Below are 24,343 nucleotides of genomic sequence, written 5' to 3'. Positions count from 1 at the left end.
CTATTATTTATCGGTTGTTTCTGTCATTTTTTTTTTTGAGTCTCTCGCAGCCTAAAAAAAGCAACAAGTCTCTTATAAAGTTAATGACTTTAAGACTTGGAGACTTTTTAAAGATGTTTTTTCTGGCAATAGAAAAATCTCACCTGCACAGAGGAAAGCCAAAACTCACTCTATGACTGTTTCTTAATTTAAGTTTCTGAGTTTCTATTTGACGGCTGCTGCTTCTGAACAGGAAGTGGAGTTCTGTGTGAGTGATCGGCGTTTCTGCTTTGCATCACACACGTTTTTCTTTTTTTCTCTCTCTCTCTGTTTTTATTTCATCTAGTTTATTTTAATTTATTTCTCTTGGGGAGCGCATATTATCTGTCGAAGCACACGTTCCGTTCTGATGGGAGTGTTTGATTGCAATAGACCTTTATATCTGCTGTATTGTTCTAATAAAAAAAAAGGTTTTTGGAATCTGTCACTGAGTCTTATTAGTGGTTGATATGAGCACAACACTGAACCTTTACATGAGAACACATGACATAATAAGCTGGTCACCTTCACATTATGCTTTTCATTACGATTCTTCATCTTTTTCCCCCAACAGGAAAATATTTGCTTCTCTTTAAAATGTTTATGATATTCTATGTTAATTTACTTTCTGATATTAGCAAAACAGACAGAATTATTTAGCATTTAGTCTTAAAGCTGCTCAGTTTGAAAGACACATTTATTATATCCAGATTTACCAGCCTTCATATGACAGTGCATGCATTCTAATGGTGTTGTTAGTCTAAAGTTATGGATTAAATGTATTATAAAATTATAATCTAAAATGCACATAAAATAGTTCGTTGTTGTTTTTTTTTGTTAAAATAAGCAGCATGAATGAATGAAAATTAATTTGTGTTATTTTTATTTGTTGTACATGTGTATATGTTTGATGCTTTCAGGTAGAAAAAGAGGGGGGAAAAAACAAAGTATTATTTCGCTGAAAGTTTAAATTTTGTAGATTTCAATTTGTTAAAACCATTTGTTGAAGAGGTGATGGACTCTTCCAGTGAAGATAGGCTCACGCCTTCAGCTGCTCCTCATTCATTGGCTGGACTGGATGAGGGGGGCGGGCTTTGGAAGGGCGGGCTTCGGGCTGTCATCAGGTGAAGCGGAAACACCTGAGAGTCAGAGGGGCGGCCGTGATGGCGCCGTAAGCTCGTGTTGTTTGTTTCGTTTTTCACCGATTTTGAGGAAAAGAGTTGACGGATGAAGCTCGAAGGCTGAGCCGCAGCGGGTGGAGGCTCTGCGGGGATCATCCACCCTGCAGGTAAGCCTTCATAACACGCCAGCACTCCAGCTTCAGTCACAGTACCAATACTAATACCGCACTGGAAATACTGCAGTACAGCTCCTGCCATGAAAATGTTCTTTACGTAAAAGTATGTGAGTATAATGAGGACAATGTACTGCAGATATTACAGTAAAAGTATTCAGTGCAGTAAAATCAGATTATTCTAAAAGCAGCATTTTAATGTAGCTGGTTGAGCTGGTTTGAATGAAGGACTGCAGCAGATGGTTATTGCCATCACGGATTAATGTGCTGATTATTTCCTCCATGAATCGATCGATTATTTGGTTTGTAAAGATTCTGAGGACAGTGATCAGCGTAGTTATCAGCTGACTTTCAGTTTGTGTCTCAGCTCAAACTCATGTTTGGTTGACGTTTTCCCAGATGATTCAGACTTTTTAATCTCTGACACTCACTGCTGTCGTCAGTGGTTTGTCAGTTTGGACAAACAGTACTGTACCTCTTTCTTTATCCCTGCTCCCAAATCAGTCCTTTGCTGTAGTTTGTGAATTTCCAGACGACGTGTACTCACCTGTCTCACCTGTCATCAGCTGCTGTGGGAAAAGTCAGTTTGCACATCAGGTGAAATCTCTGCACGTGATCTCAAAAAACGTGACGTCAAAGGTCATTTATGAGCACATTAAAAGCACACAGTCTGTCTGTTTAAGGGGTGAATGTAGAGGACATCGTGTGTCGTGTTGAGGCTCATAGTTTCCTTCATCTGTAGCTAAGAAGAGGAGCAAAAGCAGCCTGATTAAATATGATGGAAACCAACATAAGAGGGATCGAGACGTGCTCATAGTTCAGGTTAGAGATGTTCGACTCTGAGGTTTCTCTGAGCAGTTTTAGAGCAAGTATTCAGATCTTTACTTCAGTCATAGTACTGATTCCACTCTGTAAAAATACTCTGTTATAGGTAGAAGTCCTGCATAGAAAATGTTGCCTAAAAAGTAAAAGCATGGAAGTTTAATCATAATCAATGAATCATGTCCTTTAAATGTCTCCTGTGACTGTTACATTATTTTGTATCATTAGATCATTATTGTTCATACATTAATGTAAAATAATGCTTTTATATGTTATTACTGTCATAGTTGTTTGAGATGGAGCAAGATTTAACTTGTTTGATTGTTTCTGTTCTGGATCAATCTGAAGATTATTTTAGAAAATGATTTCTGATTGTTTTGTTTTGTAAAATAAAAAAAAAAAACAAACAAACTCAGAATTATTAGAAAAAAAAATCCAAATAATGAATATTAAAAGCAGCAAATGTTCACATTTGATGAGCTGGAACCCTGAAATGTTTATACATGGAAATTTAAATTTTCTGTCAATCAGTGAATCAATCATTCAATCAATCAATCATTTGATTGTACTTAAAGCTTGTATGTAAAGCTTCATTTTTAAATGACGAGAAACTAAAGCCTTCAGAAACATGTAGTTATATACAGCAGAAGTACAACACGTGAACAGACTTGAGGATCTCCTTCTTTACTCGAGTAAATGTATTTAGTTACATTCCATCACTGAATCAGACCCTTTTATTTGAATACACAGAGTGTGTGTATAAATAAGCCTTGATGTGTGTTGTTGGTCAGGATGATTTAATGAGTTTTTTGGCACCAGGAGCTGGAGGCAGAACTCAGACCAGGACAAAAAAAGACCAAAACGACCTGCATGGCGACAGCAGACACCACCAAGAGGTAAGAGAGAGAGTTACTGATGAAGACTGGGCTAATCATTAGGTTTTTATCATGTAGTGTGGACGCATCTGTTGTGTTTTTCCACTTATTTATTCAGGGTTTCCTTCAGTTAGTCACAGTCCTGAGAGACAACAAACCAATCAGTGAGTCAACATCCATTTTTTTTATTTTTCTTATAAAAATGTAGACCTTGTGGACAGACCAGTTCACAAAAAAATCTAAATCTAAATAATCAGACTCTTTGAAAACAGAATCACAACATTGAGTCCTTTACCTAGATTCATACGTACAATTCAAACTTCTTTGTTCCTTAAAAACACAGTAAAACGTGCCTCGTCTTTCCAACGAGCGTGACGAGTGAACCATGAGAGCAAAAAAAAAACCAAAAACAACTTTAAGTATTTCCAAAGGGAAACAAGTAGATCATAAAGCACGATGCTGCAAATACATTCTTTTTCCAGAGCAGACAAACAAAAACAAAGAGTAAAATAAGCACTTTGGTCTTCCTCCTCAAGCACACTGAACATGATTATGCGAGCGTTTTTGTGAATGAAGTCAGATTCAGTGAGCTAAAACAACGCTAAGGTGTTTTCTGTGGGCACGATGACGTCACGTACCACGAAGGACGTACTTCAGGGGGGAGCGAAGTGTGCCGAGCAGGCGAGGTACTAAAGCAAACAGGGTGTAACTTCTTCTTCTGTTCCGTTTAAATCTGGTTTTAAAGTGCGTATCTTCATTCACGATCAGACGTCAGAGAAACCTCACTTTGATCACTGTTACATGTTTGCTGGGAGAGTTTCAGATCGAATCTGATATGAAATTCACTCAATTCGTTAAGTTAGTAAATCTCAATGGACGCAGACTGTCAGACATGTTTCGTGCTGCTGTGATATTTTAAGTGTAAGTAGTTACACATAAAGGTGTTGAATCTCATTTTTAGACATTTTCACATGTATAAACGTGATGTTGCATTGTGGGATTGTTAGCAGAAACTAGAGCGATTCGAACCAAACCTCATTCATTTCCCGCACGTTTTAACGGATGCTGCGTGTTACTGCCTACATGTATTGCTGGAAATACTGTCAAACCCGCTGATGTGGGTTCAAAGAAGAGTAAAAAAAGGATGTTATTTCTACACGTCCGTGTCTTATCAACACATTAACCGTGTGATTGTTTCTCTGCAGCGATGTCAGCTTTCCCTTCACGTCAGCTGTGTTCACGTCCACTGACAGATATGTCAATAAAGTTATCACAGATTGGGAATCGAAAGTGATTCTGAGAACTCTAAAAACAGACAATGTTTACATTCGTATTTGTCCAACATCAGGAACTACACCGAATGCATCTTTAATGTTGCTGGAGCATTTGTGCTCCAAACCAACCTGATTTGATAATTAAGGAACCTTTTAACGGTAGTTTGATCACCATATACTCTGTGGTTTAAAGTTTTTACATATATTACAACTGAAGCTTTAGGTTGCAACAAAATCAGAGAAAACTTGGTTTTCTGAGGAAAACCGCCAGACTAACGCGTGTACTTAAGGTCGTAACAGAGTCTGAAGGCTTGTTTTGAAATTGACTCAACATATAAATAATAACTTTAAGCAAACAAAACACACAATGACAATAAAAAGATTTCTGCCCCATCGGCATCTCAACACTTTGCCTTCAAATTCATGAATGAAAAATGAGCCGTCTGCAGCTGAGAACCTAAACCATCAACATAATAATTTACGCTTAGAATAATACTAACACTTGTTTGTAGACAGCTCAAATATAGCATCGCTTTGTGTCATCAACACAAAAAAAAATGAAACAAACTACAATTCAAATAAACCCTAAGTAAAAACACTGAGTGGGTAAATAAATAGTTTGTGAATTGCACAAAGTGGGAACGTTGAAGCTCAAAGCACTCCGATATGCGGAGATCGCCGTCCGGCCGTCCAGTCGGTCGATCGGTCAGTCAGTCAGCGAGAGCGACGCCCTTTCTCCGTTCACTGTCACGATTTGATCTTCCACAGCTGCCAACAGGAAGACAACAGGGTTAATACAGAAGCACTCAGAGCAGCAGCGTGTAAAAACACTGAGCGTCGTCTGAGCGTCATCATGTTGCTGCTGGTCAGGAGCTAATTCCTTTAACTTCTTTATATTGAGTAAATACAAAGTAACTTAAAAACTGCCCTAAAAGTATAAAGTATAGTGACATTAGTTTGAAGTAGTTCAGGGCAGGACTTGAGCACATCTGAATATTAGTCTTGACTGCTGCTTTCACCAGAACGTTGTGCAGCAAAGTTCATAGAATCTGTGTGAAACATGTGATGCTAACCGCTAACAAGCTGGTGCTGATCAGCATCACGATAGCTCGTCAAGCCAGCAGGCTTTGTGACTGTTTCAACAGCGACTGAGAGCAGCGTTACAGAGAAACCGTCCAGCTTTTGTCTGATCTGAACTCGGCTCGTTACTGATCAGCAGAGGAAATGTGAAGCAAAACATTGATGCGGGTTTAATTTTCTGGCTGAAAGCTTATGTTCAAGTGATGTGAACGTATGTTTCTGTAACATTTTAAAGAAAATTAGCTTACCTTCAGGTTAAACCCTAACAGGTCGGATATGACTCCGGACACAGCGGACAGGATGACCACCTGGGTGATGTTGTAGAGCAGAGGGTTCATAGTCAAACCATACAACCTGAAGGGAGTGTCTAACTCCTGGAGACAGAGAGGACACACAGCGGGTTAGACTCTGAGATGGTCAGAAAAAGGGCATAAAGAAAATGAAGACAGAGGGTACCTTGAGTAGTTTGGTGGCCAGTTTTAAGACGTTGTTGACCAGCGTCAGCTCCTCCTTCTTGTTTGGCTTCTTCTCCATCTTCAGGTACAGGTTGATCTGTGAAGCGCACGGCGGATCAGCGTTAGACAGCCTGCGTGCGGTGTGATCAGCGTGCTGTGTGTGTTTTCTCTGCGTGTACCTGTTCAGTGAGCAGTATGGAGGTGTTGCTGTACTTCTTGCTGGTCTCAGAGCCCAGAGTGACGAAGCGGAGCAGGAACAGCGACAGACTGGAGCACCAGATCACCAGCTCCCAGTTATAGTGACACTCCAGGAACGTCTCATGGACGTGCAGCAGCTGGAAGAAGAGGCGTGAGCATGTTAATCCAGTCTGTAACGTCATGCTTCTTTTAATCGAAACTGAACAATTAGCATCATGGCTTTCTGAATGTTTGGAAATAGGAAATATTTGCTTTGTCGCCTCCCAGTGGTGGGATCGGAGAAGACACCGGCATGCTGATGAGACATTACAGTCATTTGCTGGTGTTTCCTTTCTCTTAGGTGTAAGTTAAAGATTAGCTGTCATTTCTGTGCATGTGTGTCTGCGTAGTCTAAGAGGTAATCGTTCCAATGAGCTCTGATGTGTGGCTACATTTGTCGCAGAACACCTACATGTGGCAGAACATGACTGCAGTGCCTGGTGTCACTGTCCACACAGACGGAGGCCTTGGATATCTCAGTTTCTTGAGCTGTACTTGTAGTTGTTGGGCAGCCTGTTCTGACACGGTTCTGCTGCTCAGAGGAGCCATGCACAGCCTCTTTGAAGACTAAATAGAGTACTGATTTGTTACAGTATATTTGTTTTAATTCATCATGCAGCAACACTGTAAACACTCAACATACAACTCTATCATGTCATGTCTGAAAAGGGTTTAGATGTGAAAACAGTGAAGGTCCACACTCAAACTCTTCTTCATTGTTCAGCTAGCCACTGTGTTAAACCTCCTCTCTCATTCTAAACTCTCATTTGCATGTTTGTTGATGCAGCATCTAAAATGATGATGCTAACTGGTTGAATGTGGATGTATTCACAGCTGATCACCGCTGGAATGTCTTTGACGATTTGACAGACGTTACCTGAGCGCAGCAGATGAAGACGACGGACAGAGTGAGCAGGAAGGCAGACGACACGATCACATCCACTGAACGCTGAGGACCCCGTCTCTGCAAAGGCAACGCCCATTCATTCATTACAGTTGGCAATGTTGGTGAGCACTTCAGCGTGGAGGCGAATGTTTCTGTTCTGAGATAAAATTACCTTGAGGTAGGAGCGTAGCGACAGCCACATCTTGATGTTCTGAACTTTCTTCAGTCTGAAATGAGGGACCTCAGACTTCCTGGCTCTGCGGGCGGATGTCAGGTGACCAAACAGCTTGGCAAACAGTAGCCTCTGAAACACACGCGTGAACATTAAGAGATAAATCCCCCTAATTTAATCCGCACAGAAACGTATTTGACCGAGCTTCAGGATGAAGTAAAAATCTGTCCCACTTGATCGTCTCACCTGTTTGTACGTCCTCTCCGCTACGCTGAGCAGGAAGAAGAAGAGCCATATAAGGCAAACGCGCACCAGGAAGCTGAGTGTCACCATGGTGACGACCATGGCGTCCGATCCACACCCGCCTCCCAGCGCCACAGACAGCAGCTCATTGGCTGAGAGCGTGGTGAGCTGATCCAAGTCGCGGTACTGAGCCAGCCTGCAGGAAGTGAAGCGTTAGTGAGCATCTTTCCAACCAGTGACAGCCTTTAACATGGAGGAGCTTATTCAGGAAGAAGTTTATAGATACTGTGTCTTTATTTTAGAGGAGAGGTAACACCAAACCTATGCTGGCAGTACCTGTACGCGAAAGGTGTGAGGCCAAGCGTCACGGAAACCAGGTTCCCAAAGACCTGGTAACCAATACCAGGAGTGTAGAGATTGACCTGTGAGGGAGGCAGAGAAACAGGTAGTGAGGTTACAGCATTAGTTTGGTTTTTAATCCCCTCTTCTCTGACAGGACGCAGCAGTGCATATACGATCCATGGTTAACCGTCATTGGTCTCACACAGATGTACACGCAAACTGTTTTCTGCCTGGAACAAGGTTGCTGTGGAATATAGGAGCTGGCGATTGGTCAGTAAGTGTTTTCATTCTTGCTTTCTGGCTTCGATTTGGATCTAGGCTATTAACTGGCCTTTGTTGCCACTGAACACTCCTTGTTGCCGCTCTGAGTTTTGATAGGTGGGTCAGCTGACGCGGGTCACGCCCTCTATCTGTTGCTTTGCTGTGGAAGTCTGAAAGGGGCTAACGAGCTGTGATGGGGCTCATCTGTGGCACTGCCTGTATTTACTCCAGCTCACTTTTAAACAGCATGTGATCTCTCTTGCCCATGCCAAGTCTCTAGCTAGACTCTTTTCCTCTGTGGTTTCCTGGTGCTGGAACCACTTACCAAACTCCATTTGATCTGCAGAGTCTCTCTTGATCTTAAGGAAAAAAACTAAAGCTCTTTACTGAACTCTATTCACTCTATGCACTGCCTCGTAGCACCTGTGTCCAATTGGACCAGAAATTAGCGTTACACCACTCCCTCTTGTTGTTTTCTCCTGTCTGGAACCTTGCTTGTGAATTAGGTAAAGATCAGGTTAATAAATCACTTTTTACTTTACAATTTTGCAAGCTGATGAGACGACCTGATGACAACAACCTCCGACGACAGTGTGGGAGGTAAAACAGGAAAAGTCCGCCTTGCTTTAGTAACTCACTCTGTTCATGATCATGCCGCTGATCTCCAGGACCGACATGTCGGCCTTCTTACACTCGTTTCCCTCCCACACTATGGCGCTCACTCTCTCCAGACCGGGGTTGGAGCTGTGCAGCCAGGGAACGTGACCCTGAGGGGGAAAATGTGCACACACCACAGCATCCACACGGTTACTGACCTGTCTGTTAACCACTCTGCTCTGTGGGACTGTTCAAAGGTTTCAACAGCATTTAAATGCTCTTCTAGTGTTAAACAGGCCACAGCTACATTTTTCACAGTCATTTTAATGCTTTTGAAACAATAGCTGTATGTAACCTTGACATTGTTAAAAAATAAACCTATTTTTTCAATCAAAGGAAGCAAAGAGTTTTTATTTTCATTCCTATAAATATTTACATCTGCTAATCATCACAGCTTAAGTTACACTGAGAGTTTCCACATGAAGCCACATGTCAGATGTCAGAGGGTTTACAGACCTGATGGAAAGGGTCGTCTCTGTATTCCTTTTTAGCAGGAGGACACACAGGCGTCGCTCCTCCTTCTCCCTCTGTGAACAAAAGGAGTCACAGAGTCAGTTTCATGACACAGACCGACTTTAAACAAACCACTCTCGGCCATCTTTTCCTCTGACCTGTCTCGGAGGTGCAGGATGATCTGCACTCGGCACAGTGCAGGAAGTCTTCCCACATCAGGTCCTCGGTCTCGGACTCGTGTCGAGTGCTCTCCGAGTCCTGAGTCCTCAGACTGGAACATCTGGAGCTGCAGCTGGTGCCGGACTTGGGGACGTCCTGAGAGACAGGAGGGGATGATTGTTATTGTGTGAACTGACACGTCCTGTAAGCATTTTTCTGTCATACACTGATCAAAGTGTGTGTGTGTACCTCCACAGCATAGTGTTTCTTGTAGTGGTGTGTATTCTTGCGGTTTCTGAGCGTACAGTCGCTGTTCATTCTTTCCACTCCCCTGCGGAGGGCGCTGTAAGATGCTTCGGGGTCCTCCTCGCTGGACGCCTCGTCTGACGCTGGCTCCTAAAAGACACACACATTTTGCAGGTCTGTAGAGCACCTACGCGATGATCAGTTGGCAACTATCAAGACTCCCGCCTGTGCTTTGATGGATCACCTTGTTGCCGCTCGCCAGCATCAGTCCCGCGCTGCGGGGTGTGTGAGCGTGTGTCGGCTTGACGTGAGAGTTCCAGCACACCTCGTCGGCCCTGTTCAGCGAATCGCATCGCTGCTCATGGAGCTGGAGCCCCTCCTCGCTGCTGCGGTTGGTCACCCGGCCGTCCAGCGACACGTAGCCGTTGTCCGTCTCCGTCGACTTGTCGATGGACAGCTTGGACTTTTTGGATCTGATGGAGGAAGCAAAGGAGGGAAGAAAAAGCGAGACGGGGACAGCAGAAGATCGACAGGAAGAGACAGACGGGACAGGTGGAGACAGATGTGTAGATACACAGCAGACAGTGAGTTTACGGTCATGACAGTCAGTCTCAAGAGCAGACGTGCACTGAGATAAATCACAAACGGGATGCATTCAGCACAACACTGTGGAACAGTCACACTAACTGAGCACCAGATACAGAGAGAGTGCTGTACAAAACTGTACAAAACCCTGACGGGTTGAAGTGACTGTGGCAGATAATCAATGGATGAAGTAACCGAATCCAGAGTTAATCAGTGCTCAGAAATGTTCCACAATGTCGGCTGGACGAAGCAGAAGCCTGGGGACGAGTGGCGGCCTGAGCTACAATAAAATTCAAATTCCAGACATTTCATGCCTTTAAAAAGGGCACAAATGGAGTTTACGGTTGATTAATTTGTAGATTTTTCTCCGGCCAAGAACCTTGCCCCACGCCTCTTTTGAACGCAGCTTGGTCACTAGGTCATGCACATCAAAATCAGCTGCAAAATCCCTCCGTTCCTCACTGAAAACAGCTGCGCCACAGGCCAAAACTGCTGGCGGAGCTACGTTTTGATAGCACAGGGATCAACAGAGAGATTAACTACAAGGTCAGAACAATGTTTTCAGCACAAAATGTTCATCAGCGTATGAGGAAAAACTGGGCCGATAAAAGCTGTGACTGTGATTGGAGAGGAAGTGATGTTGCAGCTGAAGAAGACCAGGTTTGGTCTGAAGCCAGGCCGGGGTTCAGCTCTTCACTCTGTATTTATTTTATGACTTTAAATAGGTTTATTCACTTGTGTAAATGAACCCACTTAAGTTCATTTATTCCAACTTCAACTGGTAAAATCTTTGACCAGGATCATTTGGTGAACTGAACTCCAGCCCAGTCTTTGTACATCTCATTTTAGGAAGATGGGAAACGAAAATACACACCCAGCTTTACAGATATCATGCCAGAAATCTTGGAAGAGAGCGCCCAGGCTGTATGTGGTGCTGGCTGAGTGGGAGTGTGGCGCCCCCTCCTGTGTGTTATCGGTAGTGCTAGACCCGTCGCCTTCCCTATGCACCTCCATCTGAGATGCCTTCCTCAACTTCCTTCAGTTTGGAAAGAATAGAAGTGTGGAGAGAGACTTAGAGTGAACCTGGACACTAAAAAGACCTGAGACTACAGCAGTGTGTCCACCGGGAACCTGGCTACGTTTTTAATCAGGTGCTACCAGTAAAAAGGAAGTTTTATGGCTCTGGTACCCAAAACTCAGGCACCTGCTGGACACATTGGCTGAGACAGTTAAAAGACAAATTCTACAGAAATCCTATCATAAGCTGTTCTGTATTTTCTAAAAACTTTTAAAATAGCTTTGCAATATCAAGACGCAATGAAATCTGAAGACAGGACATTCACATTAAAGTCACATTTGGCAGATTACAGCTACATTTGGTTTGTGACCTCAAGGAACCAAATATCAGAGAGTGATTCTTGAAAAAAAGAAAAGGGTTAGTGACACATGAAATGTGTCCTGTGACGAGACTCATTTCTCTTTTCCTCTGGGAGATAAAATGTCTACAATAAAGAGAAAGACAGATGAGGAGAAATGTACAAAGGAGCAACTTTGTGTGGTATTAATTCACTTTTCCTTAATCGTCCTTGGTGCGAAAGAGCACCGAGGTTGATTCGGTGATGACGTAAACACCTGGATGCCCCGAACTCACAAACCTCCCCAAACCCTTTCCAAAACTGTGGCATGGTCCAATTTTCTTCCCAACAGTCTGAAAATTGTCTTAACATCATTTTGAACCAGAAACAGCAGCCGGACACTGAAAGCTTTGAACCAACAGAGAGAAAAGTGACAAACTGCAAGCCTAAAAACTACAAAAACACACCAGGGAAAGCCAGCTACTGTCTACTATCACACACAGCGAAGCCCATTTGTCTTTAACCAGCAACGTTTGATTGATCATGGAGAGATTTCCTGAAACATTGGAGGTCAAATGACTCGTCTCATGTGCTCTCAGAGAAGAATCCACTTGCCTGGCAGGTGGTAACCACACAATCTAGATACAAAACAAAGGCTTTCTCTAAATGCTGCTCCCCATTCTTTAAAGAACAAGAAACTGCTAATATGACGTACATTTAAGAGGTTTGGATCAGACTAAATCAAGTTTGCTGGCCGGTCATGTCGGCTGAGATGTGAGGAAACTCTCCATGATGAACATGCTTCTGTCCAGTCTGACTTTCAGTGAAAGAAGCTGACTGAGACAAATGCAAACCAGCAACAAAAGACGGATTCACTCCTTTCTTTCCTAAACTTTCTTCCTCCCCTTGTGTTCTGTCTCGTGCTTGGCATCTCTAGTTTCCAGAGGCTCACTCTTCTTTCCTTCCTTCCCTCTCTCCCTGAACAGGTTTCTTTGTTTTTCCCTGACTCACTGCTCCTCATACACAGTATTTCCCTCTTTTCTGTTCCAGTCCTTACCTGCGTCTCTTCCCCCCGCTGCTGGAGGCAGGTTTTGGGGTCCTGGTGGAGACAATTTGACAGTGCACAGTGCCCAGCAGCAACATGAGCCAGATGGCTCCGAACACCTCGGTGGCTGGTATCCCATGAGGCTGAGGGATGGTCACGTACAGGACTGCTGCTGCCACTGCGGGAGAGACATAATCAAGCATTCAGTGCATTACAGAGAATTTACATGATCAGGTTTGGAGTCAGTGTGCAGGAGTAACTTTCATTAACGTGGATTTCCAATAGCCTTGCACCTACATGTGATGTGCATGTAGCTATGACACTTCATGACGAAGACAGTCAAACATCTAGCTGCTAAAACGAGCTAGAAGTTGAGTGAATAGCAGTGTTTTAGAGGTGTGTGTGTGAGGAAGTGAGCAGGAAGGGTGGAGGGTTAGAGAGAGAAGAAAACAGTCTGTTTTCATCAGGGCTGAAAAGGGCATCATAATGTAGGTGGTGGAAAACACTGCTCAGTGGTCTTGAAAGTGTTTGGGTGGCAAGTGAGTGCAGCTCAGTGGGTGTAACCCGGGAGTCACCCCATGCTCGCAAGATGTTAGAAAAACAGACACGCTGCTGCTGCTGCTGCTGAACATGTCGCATTTAAATGTCCGCTGAGGATCAATTCAGCCTGGACAGCAGATCAGTCAGTAGAGGTTTATGATGCTGTGTCACATGCTATTTGTCATAGTTAATGAACAGAGTTCGGTGCACAGTGTTGGAGAAATCGGATATTTCCACTACGACGCTCACACCCACCCTGCAGCAGATAGAGAGCCAGCAGTAAGAGGAAAATGGCTCTGGAGGTGACCTGGATCCACCATCGATAAAAGAAGGGGAAGAAGACCACTCTGACGATGCCCTTCCTGGTCAGCGACGTCCACGGGCTCTCCGGTTTGGCCTTGGCAAACGCCGAACCTGCAGAGGAAGAGAGCGAATGCACCCTTAGTTTAACGAGGGGAGCCAATTAAACCAAACGGCTGTGCAGCGAGCACAAAAGCTCATCACTTAAAACATCCTGCAGTCACAATAAAGCTGCGTTTATCTTTTATCTTCCTCCTCTTCTGTCTTTTTTGGCCTCTTTCCATCGCGGCACATCTTTGTCTCACTTCCCCACATCCCCCTCTTCCTGTTTATCTAACCTCCTCCTCCGTTTCTCTCTTGATTATCTCTCTCCGTGAAATAACAATGAGGATGAATTTGGCCGATTTGATGAATAATTGAAGATGTGATGAATATGAGACAGAGACGAGAGGGCAGATAGAGTGATGAGAAAGAAAAAGCGAGGATTAGCGCTGACAGGAGGTTGGCAGTGCGACACCGGCATCTCAGGTTCATGTGTGTTTTATGTTGATGCCGCTGAGCGCACCGAGTGTGTCTGATGGCTTTAGCTTTAGCAGGAAGGCTGCCTGGTATCCAATCTAATTAGCTTGATGGAGAGGAAGTTTGCACGCACACACATACACACATTTCCTTCTCACCTCTAACCAAGTCCACATCTATAAGGTCTGGTTTGACATGTCCCGTCTTCTTTGGCTTGTTCCTCAAGCCCTGTAGGGGGAGACAAAGAGACACAGAGTCAAAGCTGTACAAAGACGGAGACGGAGATATTTTAAGCATAAACGTATTCACACACGCGTCTACGGCAGCTCAGCTACAGGAGGCTTCTCGTGCACTTTATGCAGTCATTACCACACACACACACATGAAGAGGCACACCGTGCATTCAGGCTCTAATCTACTCACATCTACGAGCTCTAACTCGACATTTTCAGGCCCATCTGGAGATAAAGTCTAAATGTTGAGTTTCCCTTGCTACTCGTGTTCGCTAAAGACTTCAGAGGATAGAGGAAAGACTTCAAAACATCCCTAAAGACCCTTCAGTCCTTTAAAGCGGCGGCGGCATTTCAAAGCAGCGCGTTCCAGCCGTCACTCATCCCTGCGAGGTTTACCGTCACGGCTTTAAAGTCGGTGGCTTGCGCAGTTTATGAGCCTGGGAATATCGCTCCCCTGTGGCACGCTTGCTTCCTGTGGCAGCCAGTCACTTCCTCCTCCTGTGATGCATACACTGCGACTGTGTGTGCGTGTGTGTGTGTGTGTGTGTGTGCAACGGCTCCGTCAGCTGTGATGACAAACTGTGCTGAAACTTTACGAGTGATCTTAAATCGTGAAATTCACATCAATGTTAGGCATGACAGCCTTACTGCATGAGTGACAAGAGGGACAGTAAATACATAATGAACATTTACGTGTGTGTGTGTGTGTGTGTGTGTGAGAGATTGAGTACAACAATGTGTGTCTATAGCAAGCAGCCCGACGGCGGTTTCATTTTAAAGAGGTTTCAGATTATTTTAATGGATCAGCGCTAGCGTTCAAAATTCAGACGATACTGAGAGGTTTCCCTTATCGGTGCACACGTGAGCAGGAAATCTTGACAAGTCCTTTCAAATCCGTACATTTCAAGTGTGCGAGTCACAATCGGCAGTATTGTGAAATGACACACAAAGCAGTTCCCTTGAATCTGCCTGGCTCATGTTAATATTTACATAAAGGCCAATCAAGTCCTGTGTTATCAGTCAATGGTCTGATAGAGAGGCTTGATGGAGGCCCTTATCTTTAAATAGCACAGCCAAAGAGCCGATACACTCTGTGTGTGTGTGTATGTGTGTGAGAGAGAGACAGACAGGGAAAATGTGAGAGCGTAGACAGCGGTGTGTGTGTGTGTGTGCGCGTGTGCATGCCAGGCTATAAGAAGCCGATTAATAGCATCCTCTTGGCAGTAGATTTACCGCAGCAGTAAAGTCCTTCACGAACATCTCGCCTGACCGCGGCTCTCTTACCTCTGAGCTATTCATAGCCTCTGTATAAACTACTTTCTCCTCCAGTTACACGTCACGATGTTGCTTCAGTGACTGACCTGACCAGAATTGAAGACATTCATTTGAGCGCTTATGAGCGCAATTTCTGTCACACAAAGTGTTAAAAACGGCAACTCTTTGTGTTTTACCTTTCTTATTAAAAGCTGCTTGTCCAGGTGCTTTTTATTCTTATTTGCTACATACATGAAATACATATTAATACATATTTTATTAATGAAATTTGAACCAAAAACAGAGCACAATATATTGTAATTCCCTGTTTGTCCCAGCAGGTGGCCACTGGGTTTCCCCTGCAGAGCTTTACAGTGTTTTCCTCATTAAAACCTCACTGATAATAAACAAATGCTCACAGTAGTAAGTTCTTCTATGAAAGGTTAATTTAATGTCATTATTCCATCTCTAGAAAATATGAGAGAAAAATGTTCATTTTGTCAACTTGGACTCCTTATTACACTGAAAAAACACCAGAATTGATCATGTAAATGCTGGAATATGTAATGAAACTGCATGCCTTGCCTTGATTTGCACAGTCAGATCAGATGAGAAACAAAAGTCAACACTTTTAATAGGCAGGATCTATTTCAGGCCCTGATCCAATCTCTTATTAGGGATCAGCTGTGCTTTTGGAAATGAATATTGTGAGGAACTAAGAGCATGATGAGGACACCACGGAGCAGCTGTCTCTTCTCTAAAGTGAAACAGATGTTAAAATAGTCAATTTTAAGAGACAGTCGCTGCCACATCTGACTGTTAAACAGCAGCCAAACAGCACTTCTGTGGAGTCCCTCTAGATTTATGACAACAATATTGGTTATCTAAATTTTTCATGAGGCTATAAATCCTATAATTAACATTTTACAGGGATGGGGGGGAGTGATACATCTTGTACTTGTACCATGCCAAGATAAGCTCAGCACTGTCCGCTGCAGCTACAAACTCTGGGAAACCAAGGACTTGACAGCCAAAGAGCCAAGGTCACAGCGCTGTGTTTGTTTCTGTGTGTGTGTGTGTGTGTGTGTGTGTGTGTGTGTGCGGACTGTGAACTCATTAAACGAGTGACTCTCACCTCTCTGTTTACAGGACAAGATGTACAGTAGGAGGGAAGAAGCGGGGATATCACTGCCTTAAAGCAAACAAAGTAAATTAAACACTACATGTTATCAGGCCCTAAAAACACTTTGTGAGGCATCATCAGGTCCTCGAGCCGCCGCCTCGGGAACTCGCGTATCAGGAAACCTCTCATTAACTCTGAGAAGCGCAGGATGAAGTGGTCCTCTTTTGGGGTCAAAGGTGAGAGGTCGCAGTAGACAGGTGAAGAGGCTCTAATGACCGCAGCTCTGGACGAAGAGGGAGTCACTTCAAGGCATGCACACACACACAAGCAAGCAATATTATCCCATTAACCTTGAATTTGATCCCACACGGTGAAGCGGTGCAGAAGAGGTCTATAACTAACGAATCTGCATACTAACGAGCCAAACCATTCACAGCCCTCTGTAGCTCCAGAGGCAGCTGATACCTCGAGTGACCTCACTCGAGTCAGGGCTGAAGGTAAATCTGAGAATGTGAAGTGAGGTTACCTGACCTCTTTTTCTGAGGCTACAGGCGCGAAGCTAACACACCTGAGTCTCTGACCGGACACTCAGCAGTCCTGTTGCATTGTGGGTAACGTAGGTGCCAGATGAAATAAAAAAGGCTGATTGTTTTTTACTGTCCACCACGATTCTGATGATGTTTCTGAAGTGCAGCGCTAAACTATTTAAGTTGTGTTGGCTCAGAGAAAATAAGCTCTTAAAACTGACTGATTCATGTGAAAGTGACAGAAAGAGACCCTTGTTTTCCTGTTTCTATGACAATGCCTCTCTGCCATCACTCCACTTCCTACTTCCTGGTTTAAACTGGTTATATATATCTATTTGGAAAACAGCAGCACAATGGATTACTCCAAAAAGCCAGAAGATAAAGATGCAGCAACAGTGATTTCCTGTATACTTGATTTACCCAACAATCAGAAAAATTACAGGTTATATTTGAATTATCGCTTTCTTTATCTTTAACTTCTATCACTACGTCAATATCTTTTCTCATATTTGTTACAACTGCATGGTCAAACTACGTAGATATTAATATACACCTTAGATTGTAGTGTTGGCATAAGGTTGAATTGAGCAGAACGAGTGTTGGAACAGGAGGGACGATGGAGCTCATACATATTCCTGCTGTGAACTCAGCAGCGACTGGTCACAGAAGTGCAGCTGTGACACTGATGTATTTTGTGTTTTAAAGTACAGTTTTATCCATCGTGAATCCTTGATCTGAGCTGACCTTCAACAGGTCTTTGTCACTGAAGGAGTAAGCTGTTAGGAGTTAAAGGAGACCAGAGTTTCGGCCTGTTGCCACCCCGATCCCGTCTCCAGCTAATCCAGCTGTGTGTTCACACCACAGGTGCTCAGTTCCTTCATTTGTCTACAAGGAAATGTTTGGAAAACAAGGTCTTCCTGCGGCCAATCACAAAGCAGTGTTGCTACAGTGTGAACGCAGAGTGGGGTTAATAAACACACCGGGGTTTGACTTGGCAACTGAACTGAGCCGTCAAAACAACCAATCACAGTCTAGCAGTCTACAGCGTGGGTGAGCAGACGTGCACTGTGGGACAACAAAGGGGGACGTCCCCCCCGCTGTGTACTCACCAGAGAAATAAACTGTGGAGAGGAGGAGGAAAAGATGGATGAAGAAGGGATGGAGATGGAGATGAAGAGAGGAGAGATGGGCAGGTGACACCCAGCCAGGAGGGCACAGAGGAAAGAGTTAACAGAAAACACTGGAAAAGAACTGGCAGCATGGTGAGAGACAGCCAAAACTGAACAAAAGGAAGAAGAGAGAGGAAGCCGGAGCAGTGAAAGGCAAAGAAAGACGAAGGAAGACACAGAGGAGGAGGAGATGAAACGGTGAAAAACAGAAACATGGTGAGGCGCAAACAAACGGGGAAGCAAACACACCTTTATTTCTCGCTGCTCCACCGATTTCTCCCATATCTGCTGGTCATAAGCGCCAATCTGGAAAAACAAACAGAGAAAAAGGTTAACGGTGGGGCCAGGTACAAGGTTTTAGCTTCTTCATGGCTGGTACACCATCATCATCTTAAGAAGGAGGATAATGATCTGATAATGATCACAGTGAAGGTTTCTTTAGACGCACTAAATTCTTCAGTTCCCCTCAACAGCGTTCATATCGCTGAGCAGAGACCGCCGTGGACAAAACAACGTCTCTCCCTGGAAGAATCTTCGTTATTTACTAAAAACGCACAGATAAATGTCGCTTCATTCTTGCCTCGAAATCAAAGTGAGCTGCCAAAGTCTGCATCATTATCATTATCTAGAGCCAGATTATAGCCCCATCACAACCCATTTAGAGATTGTGCAGAGCGTGCAGAAACAGCTCATTAAGGGTTTGTTTTGTGTGGGAGTTCAGGATTTTAAAGCTCTTGCTTCACAACTGGAGCTGTCATGATGTCAAAACACAAGCCTTACCACTGCGATGTGGGTAAATCTGAACGTGGGTCGTCAAATGCACAGCAATGTTGTAAATGACCCCTTAAAGCAAGTTTTCCACTTACTATACTCCTTAAGTAGCTTTTCCAAATAAAAAAAAAAGACAAGGGAGGCTTTACTGTCACTATTATTTTCATTATCGATTAATCAACCAGTTATCTTCCAGATGAATCGATAACATATCAAAAACAATTGTGAACAATGCTCGTCACAATTTTCCAGAGCCCACAGTGACATCATCAAATTGCTTCTTTTGTCCAAACAACAGTCCAAAGACTCCTCGTTTACTTCCAGAAATGAAAAGAAAAGCAGTAAATCCTCACATTTAAGACGCAAATGTTCGACATTTTTTGCATGAAAAATGATTAAAACGGTTCATTAATTATCAAAACAGACCAAGTGATTAATGCTTAAGCAATGTTAAGCATTATTTTCCCATTTACACGTCATTATTAAGGTCATAATTGGGATATTTTAACACAGCAGGTTCAGAAGGTTAACTTACTTTTACCTCAAAGCAAACAAGCAGAGCGGACACACTCCGTCTATACTATGCGCCTTCTGTTCTCTCTTATTTACTTTAGACCTCTCAGTCTTTACTTTTTCCTCAGCGTCTGAAGTGGAGATAAGAACCTGTGAAAATGGTCCAAAAAAGGTCAGGTTCAGCTGGAGTGCAGCTCACAGGAAAACTCTCTGACAGTATGATCTTGAACTATGGCCAGTATTTATCAATGTCTGACACACACACACACACACACACACACACACACACACACACACACACACACACACACACACACACACACACACACACACACACACACACACACACACACACACACACACACACACACACACACACACACACACACAGCCACTTTCTTATTTCTGCTTCTTTTTAATCCACGCAGACACAAATAGCAGCTCAGCGTCGAAAGTCGAAAGCCTGAAGTCAACAATTCGGTTGCTTTTCATGCATCGTGTGTGTGCGTTCTCAGAGTTCAAAGAGGATCAGCTGAGGCTCAGACCTCAGCAGATCTGTGTGTTCATGTGAGTGAGTGTGTGTGTGAGTCTGGGTCACTGCGCGAGCTCGCCAGTGGAAACTCTGCATCTTTAATGAGCCTTCATTAAACATGAATAGAAAGACGGGAAGAGAGAGAGGTCAAAGACGAGGAAAGAAGACGATGAAGAGACAGAAAATGGGATCACTGGAGAGTTACTTTATAGATCTCTCACTCTCTTATTTCCTCTTTTGCTCTGTGCATGTTTCTCTGGGCCATATCACTTATATCATGCTATAACCGCAGCAGACGAGTGACTTCTCTTTTTAATGTGTGGAATCAGTTTGACATTGTATCATAACAAGTACAGGTATAATAGACAAGTCCTGAATTCAGCCTTCTTGAAAAAATTAATTAATTAAATAATGTCGCCGTAAAATTGTCTCTATTTGTGCTTTTACAGAGAGCACACACCGGCTCGGATGACTTGTGATATCCCCGTGTTAACCACCAGACAGCAGCATGAGATGTGGGTCAGGCGGCGCGTCACACTGCGCTCGCCCCACATTACACGCTCACGTACGGAGCCCGTTCTCGAAACGGGCCCCCGGGTGCATCCTTTAGCTTTGATTTTGAAGTTCATCACGCTTACTGAACTGCAGATTTTTACTGCAGCATGTGTCTGCCGTGCTGCTCGCAGGTCACATTATCATGCAGACGGTGGCTGCCTTCCAAATTATTCATCTTGTGATTTCCACTCAGACTCAACAACATCAATATTCTTGTTGGAAATTTCGCTCCCGATTTTTGGTTTTTTAAAGCTGCAATAAGACACTCAGGCCGCTCTTGTGTTCATTTAGCAAAATAAAGAGCAATTCCTAAAATGTGACTTTATGACTGGGCGGTGACTTATCGACAGACGTGGATCCCGAGGCTCCACCGCACGCGAACGAATGGCGCTAGATGGCATTTAATATGAAGTATGACTGACTGAATTACCGTGTGACATGTGGGCTGACAGCTAATTTTCCACATCACTCAACCTATTAAAAATACACACACAGATTGGAGAGGATATGGGAGTGTATGTGGAGGACAGCCAGAGGGCAAACACGACCAGACTATGCAGCAGGAAGATAACGAGGCAGAGTGTAGACAGGGACAGAGGGCAGGTATGGAAGGAGAAGTCTCTCTCTCATACACACACACATTGCCTGTTACATCATGGAGTAATGAGGTAACAGATCTGACAGGGTGGGATTAACGGCACTGGAAATCCTCTTATCCACACTCATCCTTGCATCACTATCTGTATACCTGATCACCTGCTCTCAAAACAAATTAGCTCTTCGGCAACAAAGCACTTAACAGTACAGCTTCTCTCTCCGCTCGCCTCTGAATTTTGGCATTATTATTCTGCCGTATCGCGCTGAAAATTCTGAACGAAACAGACGTTTGCTTCAGTCACTGCCGGGGGTTCAACTGTGTGGTGTTGGTCAAAAAGGCGTGTGAATCTACGCCGATTTCACTGAGAGAAATCCCAGACTTCATCGATTTGACAGGCAAATCAAGCGCTGAGAGTGCACCAGAAGGGAGGATGACGAGGCCAAGTGTGCTGCTGCGGCAGTGCTGGGGTCACCATGACGACGGATGGAGGGACGATCCAGAGGAGGGGGGGGAGAGAAAGAGCGGGGGATTATGTCGGCGGGTTACATAACAACTGCCTCTGCAATGGAGAGGGTGTTTTACACACGCACGCACGCACGTCTGGTTTGAACAGATATGGGGGGGGGGTTGAGGTTTGTGTTTAAGGAGCCAAACATTCATAAGGTGTAACACACTGACACACATATCAGCTGTGAATTATCTATTATCAGTGTTAACTGTTTCCATTCATCTGCGATCTCTTATCATAGCTGGGATTCAAATGTGGGGCTCTGAGGTACCACAAACTGGATTATCAGATGCGGGAGGTGACACGCTGCCAGTCCTGACGGAGCCACAGAGATTTATCACCCAGCTCTGCAGAGCGTTTTAGCATCTTTCACTCTCTTGATTCACTCCGCTCACTCGACGTTGTTTCCAGCCTCAGCGGGCGGTTTCTGGAGAAAAAGCTCTACAGACACGCTGTGCACTACCTGCTCAGCACCAAATTGCTGACACACACACACACACACTGAGTGAGTAACTGGTGAACATAAAAGGAGCATTTAGCGACTTAAGAGCCACAAATATCCCCCAAGACTTGGTGGAAACTGAAAACACAGCTGAAAGCAGAGTGAAGAAGGGACTTGTGTACATAAATTGTGACTAGGTTTGCCATATAAACTGTGCAAGGTGAGAATATGTTGCATTTTCAGCTTGTTTCTGCTGCCTTAAAGAGGCTAATGCAGGTTTAAAAAAGAGCCTTTTAATGCTGAAACAATTAGTCAGCTCACAGTTAATTTTTGATCAACTTTTAAAGTCTTTCATGAAGCAAAACTACAGAAAAATTTGCTTGTCAGAGCTTCAAAAAATGAATACCTACTGCTTGAAATGACTGAAAAATGAGGGTCTTTGTTTTTAGACTTTGAACGTTTCACCTTGAGCTCAGAAGACAATTTAACAACTAAACTAAGAGCTAAAAATTAGTTGTGTCAGGACTTTAAAAACATGTGATGCTGAAGACTGAACAACGCCGTCATGTCTTTGCTGACTGCTCAACAACATAAACAAACAGCCAAACAAGCATTCTGGTAAATCTATTTCATTTCTCCAAGCAAACTTTTTCACTCTTCCTTCCAGAAAACCTCCGCTCTCTTCACAATGAACCCGGCTGTGATGGAAATCCCTCACCTACTTGTGGGAATCACCTATTTACATAAAGTGTGTCTAGGCGTGGTGAGCTGACACACTGACTAACCACCAGTGGAAAAGCAGAGAGACACTGACGGCGTGTTTACAAGGACACACTCAGTTTAGAGTGATATGTGGTGTGAGCGTCAAAGACTGAAGTAATGAATGAATAAACAAACATTCCTGAAACTGATTATTTATAATAATGCACCAGTTTCTCTCTCTTTTTTAAATGAAATCAATCATTTTGTCTAGCCAGCAGTAAAAAACCAAAAGATATTCTCGTCACAATGACAATATTATTTCCTCCAAGAACAACAGAAAAGAGAAAGTGAAGGTGTAACTGAATAAAAAGCATCAGAAGGGAAAGAATTAAAGGGAGTTTGGGTCGGACAGCTGGTCGTGGCGTGCAGATTAACCCCTCTGCTGTGTTTTAGGTGTGGCTATGGCAACACACACAAGGAGGTGTTGCTGCAGTGTGTGTAAGGCCTATTTTCAGTGCAGACAGGTGTGTGTGTGTGTGTGTGTGTGTGTGTGTGTGTGTCTGAGTGACACACTCATTTCAGCAGCCTGAAACAGACAGCTCCAGATCAGCTTGTTTTACAGAAGATCTGATCCCAGTCAGGAATGTATAACTTGCTGCGCCGAAACCGATTAATCAGCTGACCAGGTTGTCGAATCATCGGTCAATTGTTTTGTCTACAGGACGTCAGAAATAAACAACAAATGTTTTTTTGTCTGTCTCAAGCAGTCAAATGCAGAGAAGAAAAGCAGCATGTGAGAGGGTGGAACAAGCAAATGTGTGGTACTCTTCCTTGAAAAGTGACCCTAACCAAAAATTATTTAAATAGTTTCCAATTCATTTTCTGCTGATCTGCAAATCAATCCATCGAGGAACCATTTCAGCTCTGATATTACTGCTATGAATGACTGTGGGACGAGGACAAATGCATCAACCTCTGCTCTGTAAGTCTGTTTTTTCTTTCTGGAAAGCAGTCAGTAACTAGCAAACTGTGATGGGCCAGCACCTGATCGCTGAACATATTTTGGGGTGAAAGAGAGCTTTGTTGTTGAGCAGCAGCTTTCTCATGTTGACAGGGGGGAAAATACACACCGAGAAGGAAACTGCACCACTCATGTGCCTTACAACTGAACCTTTGGCCAAATACCTACAAAAATACACATGGTAAATATGTATGTATAATAAATAATGTATATAAAGCTACTTGATTATGTGTTTCCTCCTCTACTACTCTAAATCCAGCCATGCCCGCCTTATAAAAACATGCTGATCTGATGAAGTCATGAACATCCACAGATCCCGCCCACATACCAAGGACGTGGACATGTGTCACTTAAAATAGGCCTTAAAGCCGCCACACAAATAAGCTATAAGCTGATTTATCACTGTGCAACTTTCTAACCTCAAATACATCACCGACGTGCCACGGGAAGCTGCCAGTTGGCTTCCTACTTGGCAAAAGCGAGAACGATGTGTCAGACGTTTAAAAAAAACAAACAAGGAAGTCTGTCTGGTGCTGTAACAGATATAGACTCCACGGCTGCGTGTGTCTTCACCGTG

The 24,343-nt window shown here is 43.7% G+C and overlaps 1 protein-coding gene across 3 annotated transcripts in view; it reads right to left on the bottom strand.

Moving 5' to 3' along the window:
* Positions 1-3,178: 3,178 nt before the first annotated feature.
* Positions 3,179-24,343, bottom strand: part of LOC139350445 (protein PHTF2-like) — a 40,891-nt gene continuing 19,726 nt past the window's right edge. The window contains exons 4-21 of one of the 3 annotated variants that reach the window (XM_070991865.1): positions 18,374-18,430; positions 13,977-14,046; positions 13,255-13,413; positions 12,472-12,637; positions 10,934-11,095; positions 9,719-9,947; positions 9,478-9,624; positions 9,228-9,384; positions 9,073-9,143; positions 8,598-8,726; positions 7,693-7,778; positions 7,360-7,552; positions 7,114-7,245; positions 6,933-7,019; positions 5,998-6,153; positions 5,820-5,915; positions 5,612-5,737; positions 3,179-5,051 (exon numbers count right to left, since the gene is read on the bottom strand). In XM_070991865.1, coding sequence (XP_070847966.1) covers positions 5,031-5,051; positions 5,612-5,737; positions 5,820-5,915; positions 5,998-6,153; positions 6,933-7,019; positions 7,114-7,245; positions 7,360-7,552; positions 7,693-7,778; positions 8,598-8,726; positions 9,073-9,143; positions 9,228-9,384; positions 9,478-9,624; positions 9,719-9,947; positions 10,934-11,095; positions 12,472-12,637; positions 13,255-13,413; positions 13,977-14,046; positions 18,374-18,430 — 2,244 coding nt within the window. In that variant the 3' untranslated portion in view covers positions 3,179-5,030. The remainder of the gene's footprint in view (positions 5,052-5,611; positions 5,738-5,819; positions 5,916-5,997; positions 6,154-6,932; positions 7,020-7,113; positions 7,246-7,359; positions 7,553-7,692; positions 7,779-8,597; positions 8,727-9,072; positions 9,144-9,227; positions 9,385-9,477; positions 9,625-9,718; positions 9,948-10,933; positions 11,096-12,471; positions 12,638-13,254; positions 13,414-13,976; positions 14,047-18,373; positions 18,431-24,343) is intronic. The other 2 variants (XM_070991866.1, XM_070991867.1) reach the window with 2 other exon arrangements.

Source organism: Chaetodon trifascialis, chromosome 22 (genome assembly GCF_039877785.1).
Source record: "Chaetodon trifascialis isolate fChaTrf1 chromosome 22, fChaTrf1.hap1, whole genome shotgun sequence".
In the NCBI taxonomy this organism is placed as follows: Eukaryota; Metazoa; Chordata; class Actinopteri; order Chaetodontiformes; family Chaetodontidae; genus Chaetodon; species Chaetodon trifascialis.
This window is presented reverse-complemented; position numbering and strand designations above follow the sequence as displayed.